This window comes from Dipodomys ordii, unplaced genomic scaffold (genome assembly GCF_000151885.1).
Source record: "Dipodomys ordii isolate 6190 unplaced genomic scaffold, Dord_2.0 Scaffold51, whole genome shotgun sequence".
Lineage (NCBI taxonomy): Eukaryota > Metazoa > Chordata > Mammalia > Rodentia > Heteromyidae > Dipodomys > Dipodomys ordii.
The window spans coordinates 9460999-9471597 of NW_012267267.1; the positions used below are offsets into that span (position 1 = coordinate 9460999).

Here is a 10599-nt window from a genome sequence, read left to right on the forward strand (position 1 = left end):
CCCAAAAAAAAAAAAAAAAAGTCTAATAGTAGGGGGGAAAAAAAGGCCTAGAAAATGAAATCAAGTTTACCTCTTTTTGTGGACTTCTTTAAAACAAAAGATTGGAAATGCAATGAAATCATGTGAAAATCTTATTCTCTTTATAATATGAAACTTTCCATACAAAATTCAAATAAATTGAACTGGTTCTGCTGGTTTCTCCAAGATTCCAACTCTATAAACAAATACAATTTGGACTCCAATCTGGAATCAAAGAGAAATATATCCTTCTCTTTTTCTCCCTTTTTTTTGTCTTCTTTTCTATCTTTCTTTTTTTGTTTCTTCCTTCTCTCTCTTCTCTCTTTTCTCTCTTCCCTCACCTCTCTCTCCTTTTTCCTCTTCTCTCTTCCTTCTCTCTCTTTCTTTTCTCTCTTCCCTCTCCTCTCCTTTTTCTTTCTCCTCTCTCTTTCCCCTTCTCTCTCTTCTGAGACAGGATCTCCTATGTACCCCAGGTTGGCTTAGAATTCAATGTATAGAAAAGTTGTCCTACAATTCTCATTTGTGCTGCCTCAGCTTTCCGAGTTCTGGGATCACTGTATGCACTAACATACTTGTCACATATTCCTGCATCTCCAAGATATTATTTTGATAATATTAGATTCAAATTTTTAAAAATCTTGATTACACATACTGTTTTGTCTTCTCGAAAAAGCCATCCAGTTTGGGCACGTGTGAAAGAAATTGATTTGGTTGATAAAGTTGCAGAATAAATATCACTGCTCATTAAAATGTCAACTTCTTCTTCTGTTTCCATCTCTGATTCCTAAAGGGGGGGGTATAAAAATAAAAGAATCTAGGTTTTCTTCAAAAGATTATTACTGCTATATATGAATACATTACCAACTACAATGTCACATATTGGAAAAGTAAAAAAGACTTCCAAATAATGTGAAGTACTAAAAAACAAACTAGATGATTAAACTTTGTTATCTAGTATCTTCTCTGACAGATTATAATTATAACCAATTATGAATCTTTGGAAGCATGAAACTCAGAATTTTTACATTATAGATATATAATTAAAATAGTGCTACCAATTACTATAGTGTATAATTTTTAAAGCATTTCTCTAAGAATATGCCTGTCTCATGTTGTTTAACTTTAATTTTAATCTTTTAGAAATATGTACGAAAGCATCCAGAAAGATTACATAAAATACTGAATGTTTATATTATGTTCAACTACAAATTTTTTAAAAGATAATTACAAAACATCAATGAAAGATAAATGACCAAATGTCTTTTTTAAATAGGAAATATGATGATGAGAAAGGATGGTTAAAAATTACTCCCAAGTATCTGAGTTAAGAAAATGGTAACATTCACCAAAGGAAGGAAAACAATAGTATGACAGGAAAATGAGTGAAGTTTTAAATGAGGCAATTTTAAAGTACTTGGGAAACATGCACTATCTACCCATATAAAAACAGATAGGTCTCCACCTTGAACTACCTAAAATATATGTATTTGTGAATCATTAGCCTATATAGGAGGAACTTACAGAAGAATGTTCTGAGGTTTTTAAAAATAAGAACTCAAAAAAGAGCGTATCAGTATTTCAAAGATAAGCAGAGGGAAAAAATGAGCAAAAGAAAGAAAGGAGAAATGGGAAAAGGGCAACTACTATCCAAGGTAAATCTGAAGAAAATGACAATTTCAAGAACTGAGTTACTAAGGAGCAAATGCTTAATAAAAGTCTACTAAAAACGTAGTTGAAGCTGGGTACTGGTAGCACACGCCTGTAATCCTACCTACTCAGGAGGCTGAGATCTAAGAATGAGATTCAAAGACAGCCCAGGCAGGAAAGTCCCTAAAACTCTTATCTCCAATAAACCACTCAGAAAACCAGAAGTGGTGCTGTAGCTAAAATGGTAGAGCACTAGCCTTGAGCTGAAGAGCTGAGGGACAGTGATCAGGCTCAGAGTTCAAGCCCCATGACCAACCAAAAACAAAACATAGTTGGAAGTAAATATACTAATTTTAGCAATGGACTCAAAATAAATATTACTTGAAATCCTAAACATTTATCCAAACATCCCCAATCTACCAAGTGCCACCACCATAATCCATTCTTCAAGCCAGCATCACTACACTCAACCTTAAGCTTTTCTTCATCTTAATTCACTCATCTGACATCACTGACAACTTCTAACAATCCTTGAAAATTATGTCATAGTTTCTTAATCATTTATGACACTATCCTAATATCTTCCCCACCCCTCAAATAAATAACCGTAAAAATTTCTCATACACAAAAAAGAACTCCATCCTTATACTTAAAAATTTAAACTTATGTCACCAATCACAATCTTCCAATTCATTTTACATGCTAGCTATGTGATCTTGAAGCTGTCATTTAACATCTATAAATCTCAATTATCTTACCTGTAAAATACAAAAACTATCTTATTTGACTGATTATCTTATGAGGAAACAGAGTACTTAGATTATAATCCTAATATTCTGGCATTAATTTTTGGTATATGTTAACAATCAATTTATACTGCAAATACAAACCATCCAAACAGTTTTCTAAAAGCACCAACCAGTGCCTAGAATATATTAGGTCCTTGATAAATGTTTTGAGAATCAAAGGAACGAAAGAAATGAGAAAAGAACGGATCAAGAAAAGGAAAATCAAATAAACATATAAGATCAAGTCACCTAAATTACTTTTGATCAAATCAAGAGTCTTGTTTAAAAATCATGACACAAACTAGGAGCCAGGCTAGCTTGGACAACACAGAAGACAAAAGACACCTCTCTCTCCCAAAAAAAATTAAAAAATACTGTAGCACTACAATAACATACAGATACTATAAAAATTTACTTTGGTTTATAGTGAGGAAAGGAAACAAAGGTAAAAAATGTACTTTGAAAGGGAGAAAAATAAATGCTAGGCAAAGACAAGGAGTAAAAAGAATGGCTAAAGAGCCAAAAGAATGTTCATATTAGCCAGTGGTGCTAGTCAGGAGGCTGAGATCTGAGGATCACGGTTCAAAGCTACCCTTGCAGGCAAGCCCATGAGACTCTTACCTCCAATAAACCACTAGAAAGCCAGAAGTGGTGCTGTGGCTCAAGCAATAGAGCACTGGCCTTGAGCTGAAGAGCGCAGGGACAGTACCTAAGCCCAGAGTTTAAGCCCCATGAACGACCAAAAAAAAAAAAAAAAGAGTGTTCCTATTAAGGAGATAAAGGTCAACAATGCTGAAAATAGCAAACGTAATACACTAAATAGTAGATGTATTTCCAAGAAATGAAACTACAAATGAGAACAAAAGCTGAGGTTCACTGATCTAGGAGATAATCAGCAAATTCTGAACAACTCAATAGACTGGTCAGGATAATAACCATATAATAGAAAAAAATGGGGAGGTAGGGCACTAGAAGTAAGGATGTTAAAGCTTTGAGAATAAACCTTCTCAACCATACTTAATGTTCTTAAAGAAATGTTAAATTCTTAAATTTCTTTAAGAACATTAAGTAGCTCTGAGATCTGATGATTTATACAAAGCCAGCACAGGCAGGGAAGTCTGGAAGACTAATCTCCAATTAAACAGCAAAAAGCCAGAAGTGGAGGTGTGGCCCAAATGGGAGAGTGCCAGTCTTGAGTGAAAAAGCTAAGGAAGAACACTAGGTCTGCCCAGAGTTCAAGCCCCACAATAAATAAACACATACACACAGAAATTACATGGAGAGTTGGCTAAATATACTTACTTTTTTTTAAACCATTTTGAGAAATAGTGATTACTCACCTCATGATGTATCCGCTGATAAACTTTTTGTTCATTGTCTAATACTACAAAAGATTCAGAGGGTGCCGCATCCCCATTGAAAATGAAGCTCAAATCCCCTCGTTGGCACTTCATGTCAGTAAAGTCTATAAGAGTTGTGTCAAGCCTGTGAATGATTGGTGAGAAACATAAAACCATGATAAAACTTCAGTAACAATTAAGCCAACTAAGATGCTACCATATTTCAAATTTAAATTTATAAAAACTAAATTTATTCCAGGAAATGGAAACAAGACTTTTGTTGTGTTCTTGCTGTTTGCGTTTTGTTTGTCTTTAGAAGGGAAGTGGAGGCAGAGAAATGGAGGGACAAAGGCTGAATAAATGTAGTAATGGTATCACTAGACACCATGTAGAAAATGAACTATACAACTTGTGAGTGGGCATGGAAGGGAAAAATAATTGGGATAGGGGCTGGGAAGGTGGCTCAGTGGTAGAGCGCTTGCCTTGCATGCATGAGGCCCTGGGTTCCATTCCTCAGCACCACATAAGCAAAAAGAAAAAAGCTGGAAGTGGCGCTGTGGCTCAAGTGGTAGAGCACTAGCCTTGAGCTGAAGAGCTGAGGGACAGAACCCAAGCCCAGAGTTCAGGCCCCACAACTGGACCCCCCAAAAAATAAGAAGAAGAAATAAAAAATAATAATAATTGGGATAGTGAAAGGGAAGAGATAACATTTTTTTATGTAACTGTAACCCCTCTGTACATGACCTTTATGTGAGTATAGATTTTTTTGTTAGTCCTGGGGCTTGAACTCAGGACCTGGGCACTGTCCCTGAGCCTCTCTGTGCTCAAGGCTAGCACTCTACCACTTAAACCCCAGCACTACTTCCAGCTTTTTCTGTTTATGTGGTACTGAGGAACTGAACCCAGGGTTTCATGCATGCTAGGCAAGCAGTCTACCACTAAGCCACATTCCTAGCCCTGTACATCACCTTTACTATAACAAAAAAAAAAATTAAACTTTACCCATCCATGTCTATTTTATCTGCATTATACTTTTCTGAATATACTTCATTTATTCAGCAAGGAAAATAATAAGTTTTCCCATTGTTAACATATTTCCTTTACTGTGCCTTTTTTCTGACCATTCCATACTGTAGACACTCAATAAAGGTATAGAAAAAGAAAAGAACTAACTTTCTTTGATCTGATACCATGTTACTATTTCAGAAGAGTATTTAGCTGGGTAGAACAATATGGATCACATTCTTGGTTTTTTTAATTCCAATTTTGACTCAGATCCATATATGCATATGATCCTAGATTAAGTTACAAGGGATATCTAAGACCGACCCAATTCTTGCCTTTTCTCCATCTCTTCTTCTTTCTTGTTTCTATTTATCCATACCTGAGTTCATCCATTTATTTTTTTAGTTATCTGTCCATTTCACTGAACACTTTTAAAGCTGATTTTAGTTTTCTTAATCTAGGATCAAAGAGGTGACCATCCTAAGTCTTCTAAGTATTGAATTGCAATCTTCTACTAAATGTACTGCAACTAAACAAAAATAGTTTACTTCAGCCAATATTTTATTTATTTTTTTTTGGGAGGGGGTCTGGTCGTGGGGCCTGAACTCTGGGCCTGGGCACTGTCCCTCAGCTCTTCAGCTCAAGGCACTAGTGCTCTACCACTTGAGCCATAGCACCACTTTGGCTTTTTTCTTTTTGCTTATGTGGTGCTGAGGAATCGAACCCAGGGCCTCAGGCATGCAAGGCAAGCACTCTACCACTGAGCCACCTTCCCAACCCCAGCCAAGATTTTATTATCTGTGACTCCTTTATATGTCTCAAATGAGTGGAATGTTTAAGTTATTAAGCACAAAAATTGTAAGAAAAATTTTCTCTATACTTCAATTCTCAGTTGCTTAAGAAATAAAAAATCAAACTACCTTACCTGATATTGATACCTTGTTTGTATATTTTACATGCATCAGAAGGCAGAATTCGGGAAAGTAAAGGCACTGTATATTTAAAAACAAAATTGTTTTTAAAAATTACCTATAATGCTGAAACATTTACAAGCCTTCAAAAAGTTTAACTACTTTTTAAGAGTAGCAAAAGCATCTCACTAATCCATCAAATTATAACCAATTCCTGCAAAATAGTATTTTTCCACTTTGAAATAATTATGACATATAAAGCAATATTAAATAACTTTATGCTACTTAAGGGTAATTTCAGGTTATTTTATTCTAACTTCACCCAAAAACATAGTTAACAAACTAAAAAAGTAATAAAGTTAATCTAATGCCACTTTGTATCATCATATAATATTTATTATACATGAATCATCAGTGCCATATGATAATTGAACACTCCTAAATAGGGACGCAGAGGAACCTGGAACTATCTGATGTATTCCTTAAATAGAATTCCCAGAAACAGACAAAAGGTAATGTAAACTGTACACAAATCACTGAAACAAGCCAATGGAAATTAAGTTAGATGTAAAATATGTGCCTTAGTTGTTTAAGCTCATTGTGCCTCAGGTTCATAATCTATAAAACGTAAGTCATACTATTTATCTACAGCTTTCTTCACTCCAAGTTTTATATAACTCATATCCATATCATAAGTCAAATTCTGATTTTTGTATTAATATCTTCTGTTTTAGTAAGCAGAAGTTATTCTGTAGATGAATACATCTCCATCATAGGCAGACTTTAAGTAAACTAAAAAAAGAAAACATGAAGTTCAAAATTCTTAATTAAGACCATACTTCACATGTATGTGTGCACCTAAATTGCATTTCTACATATGTAAGCTGCCACATTTATATTTCAAAATTCACTATTTAAAAAATTGGTGAAGGGGGGCTGGGAAGGTAGCTCAGTGGTAGAGTGCTTGCCTTCCATGCATGAAGCCCTGGGTTCGATTGCTCAGCACCACATAAGCAGAAAAAGTCGGAAATGGTGCTGTGGCTCAAGTGGTAGAGCACTAGCCTTGAGCTGAAGAGCTGAGAGGCAGCGCCCAGGCCCAGAGTTCAGGCGCCACAACCGACCAAAAAAAAAAAAAATTGGTAAAGGATGTCAAGAGCCAGTGGCTCATGCCTTGTAAGGCTAGCTATTCAGGAGGTTGAGATTCTAAGGATTGTGGTTTAAAGCCAGCACTGACAGGAAAGCCTGCCAGACTCTTAGCTACAATTAACTTAGAAGCCCAGAAGTGGTACTGTGGCTCAAAATGGCAGAACATTAGCCTTGAGTGACAAAGCACAAGGACAGTGTCCAGACTCTGAGGTCAAGTCCCATGACCAGGAGAGGAAAAAAAAAAAAAAGCTGGGAGAAGGAGGCTGAGAGATAAGGATCATGGCTTGAAGCCAGCCTATGCAGAGGAAAGTCCAGGAAACTTTCACCTCCAATTAAATACCAAAAAGTTGGAAAAGAGGCTCACGTGACAGAGGGCTAATCTTTAGCAAAAAAGCTCAGGGACAGCACCCAGAACCTGAATTCAAGCCCTAGGGCAGACAAAATAAAATAAAATAAAAACAAAGAGTTTCTAAGCCTAGAGTTTTCTATCTATATCATAAAACAATCACAAATACAGGAATGAATATTCTGAGGATAACCAGAAAGAAATAAAAACATAAGTTTGTCAATTTAGAAACTGAATATATAATACTAAATTTGAAGTTTTATTATGAATACTTAACAATGCAGAAGAAGCATCCTTCCAAAATAATTCATTTCATACATACCAAAAGGAGCCTTGCAAGAGATTATATAGTTACTATTATTCCATTTTTAAGATGAAAAATAAATAAACCAAATGTTGGTGGCTCACAGCTGTAATCCTAGGTACTGAGATCTGAAAATTCAAATGCAGCCCAGGCAGGAAAGTTTGTGAAACACTAATCTGCAATTAAACACCAAAAAGCTGGCTCAAGTGGGTACAACTCTAGCCTTGAGCAAAAAAGTTTTAATAGTGCCCAGGGCCTGAGTTCAAACCCCTGGACTGACCCAACAATAATTTTAAAAAAAGAAAGAAAAGAAAAAACCCTGACGCTCAGGATTTTCTATACTAAATAATTGAAATGAGGGGCTGGGAAAGTGGCTCAGTGGTAGAGCGCTTGCCTTGCATGCATGAGGCCCTGGGTTCCATTCCTCAGCACCACATAAGCAAAAAGAAAAAAGCCAGAAGTGGCGCTGTGGCTCAAGTGGTAGAGCACTAGCCTTGAGCTGAAGAGCTGAGGGACAGCGCGCAGGCCCAGAGTTCAGGCAGGCCCCATGACCGGACCCCCCAAAAAAAAAAAATTGAAATGACTACATCCAACTCCCATTTAAAATTTTTCTATACCTAACATAGCAGACTTGGGCAGTTCAGTTGCATTCGAAGTTACTATTCAATCAAAAGTTAGTTTCTATGTAAAGTAAAAATTAACAACAGAATGAAAAAAAGAATAATGTGCTCTAAGGTCACAAAGTTGAACTTGCCTTGTTATAAATATATTTTGGCTACTTCTAATTTCTGGCTTGCTTTTTAAATAATAATATGGGTTACAGGAGGAAGTAACATCTCAAAAGTCCATAAAAAAAAGTTTGCTTATCAAATCTAGTAATAGAGATTATGTATTTTGCAATTCAATGTATCTAGAACATGTAGAAGTAAATGGCCTTAATTTAAATTTATAGATCTATCTGGTACAGTTTTGACCTTCAATCACTAATATCCTTTTCAACAATGAAACAGATGTTCTACCTGATCTCAATGAAAGAAGACTTTTGACAAAAACCTCAGCTCAGGGTTACATCATACATCTGAATACGCAACATTTATAATGCATTACTTGTAAATGTAACTACAATCCCAATTCAATAGTTATTACATGTATTCGTAGTATCTCTTCATATAATGGAATTGTCTTTTAAATATATTTTGTTCAACAAGACAAATGGACTATTTTAGAATTCAAACCACAATTATGAAAACAACCAGTTAAGAGTCAACACATACAAGACACACCCAATTTAGGATCACCAAGCAGGACTGGAGTCTCTGCAGATGAGGAAAAATATACTCAGTCTGTAGATCAATCTGACTTGGAGTTATTTAATTACTAAAGTCTACTGAAAAAAAAATTTCTCCATGTATAAACATGTATTTTATAGTAAAATGAAGCACTCTTACCCCAGCTTTGAAAATCCCAGTGAAGTTCTAGATAAAAGTCACCTAGCTGAAAAATGAAATGTGAAAAATTACAAAATCCATTTTAAAGTAATAGTTCTTATACCTGCTTATTAATAATTAATATCATTGAAAGTCTATCAACAAGAACAAAAATAATAAAAAAAACTAATATTATGTTTGTAGAGTTTAAAAAACAGAAAAGTATCAAAATATGACTACTTCTTGAGGCATTACAATAGCATACACTGCCAAAACTTAATTACAAAAGAAAATACCCTCCACTGCAGAACTTATAAGAATATTTTAATAACATATGAATATATTTTAAGCTGGTAAGTTAAATTTATATCAATACTCTTCTTAGAATAACCAAAATAGTAACAGGCATTATCTTTTAAATAATTAACTTTAAAATTATCAGAAATATTGTTTATATTGAAATGCTTGAAAAAAAAAGTCCATTGCAACAGAAATTAATTTTAATATGAAGACAAAATATAAGTTACTAACTCCAAAATGGATCATCATATACGATCTATGGAGAATTTTGTTTTGTTTTGGCCAGTTGTGGGCTTGAACTTGGGGCCTGGGCACTGTCCCTGAGCTTTTAACTCAAGGTTAGCTCTCTACCACTTTTGGGCCACAGTGCCACTTCTGGGCTTCTGGTGGTGGATGAGTCTCAGACTTCCCTGCCCAGGCTGGCTTTGAATGATGATCCTCAGATCTCAGCCTCCTGAGTAGCTAGGATTATAGGTGTGAGCCACCAGCACCCGGCAAGAAATTTTATTTCACAAAAGCTACATACCAAAATGACTGAAAAAATGATTAATTACCAGTGAAACTGCAAAAAACACAGCAACAAATTAATCTTTCCTATTTTAAACACTGAAAAAAATTGAATGTTAATATCAGAAATCACTGAAAACAAAATATTTTTTGTATTCTTTCTATACTTCTCTAGACCAAAAAATACTATTAAAGCAGTCCGAAGAATAGGCAAACTGTTACCATTGCATAAAAGGTCTTTTTCCCATTCTTTCAGTCATCAAAAAAGAGGAAAAGGAAAGGAGGTATGGTTCCGAAGACAGAGCACCAACCATGAAAAAAACCTGAGAGGTCAAGATCCTGAATTCAAGCCCCAGTACTGAGTTAAAAAAACAGGAAGAAATAATAATACAAAACAAATCTCTCCCTTTCTGTGTCAACACACATTTCTTACAACTGTAAGATAAGGCAGACAAAAAAGTGTATTAAATTATATAAGAAAATGTAACCTGCTCCTAGTAACAACAGCTTCAGTTATTTGTAATCTTCCATTCCAAACATGGAAATTTATTTCCTTCCATTCATTTTAACTTACCTCCTTTCTTCCTAGATCACATCTCATTTGTTAAAACTAATAAACCTTTAAATTCCAGTTCAAAGAAAATGAGTACTTCTGCTTCACTTATACATTATAATAACAAAAATGTTATTTCAATCACTGCTGAATTTAAACATATATTTTACCATTTATTGATGCTAAGTAGCAAGAATTAAACTATATGATGTGAAGGGTAAACAAAGGAGGAGGCTGCAATGCTTGGTAAGAAATGTACGCATTATCCTGCCCATGCAATTGTAACCCCTCTGTACAGTATTTTCAC

General features: G+C 34.9%; 1 protein-coding gene across 1 annotated transcript in view; it reads right to left on the reverse strand.

Annotated features, from left to right (window-relative positions):
• Positions 1 to 10599, reverse strand: part of Ankrd13c (ankyrin repeat domain 13C) — a 64082-nt gene that overhangs the window by 25318 nt on the left and 28165 nt on the right. The window contains exons 5-9 of the mRNA XM_013020507.1: positions 9787 to 9794; positions 8954 to 8999; positions 5724 to 5790; positions 3794 to 3938; positions 671 to 802 (exon numbers count right to left, since the gene is read on the reverse strand). Of these exons, the coding sequence (XP_012875961.1) occupies positions 671 to 802; positions 3794 to 3938; positions 5724 to 5790; positions 8954 to 8999; positions 9787 to 9794 (398 nt within the window). The remainder of the gene's footprint in view (positions 1 to 670; positions 803 to 3793; positions 3939 to 5723; positions 5791 to 8953; positions 9000 to 9786; positions 9795 to 10599) is intronic.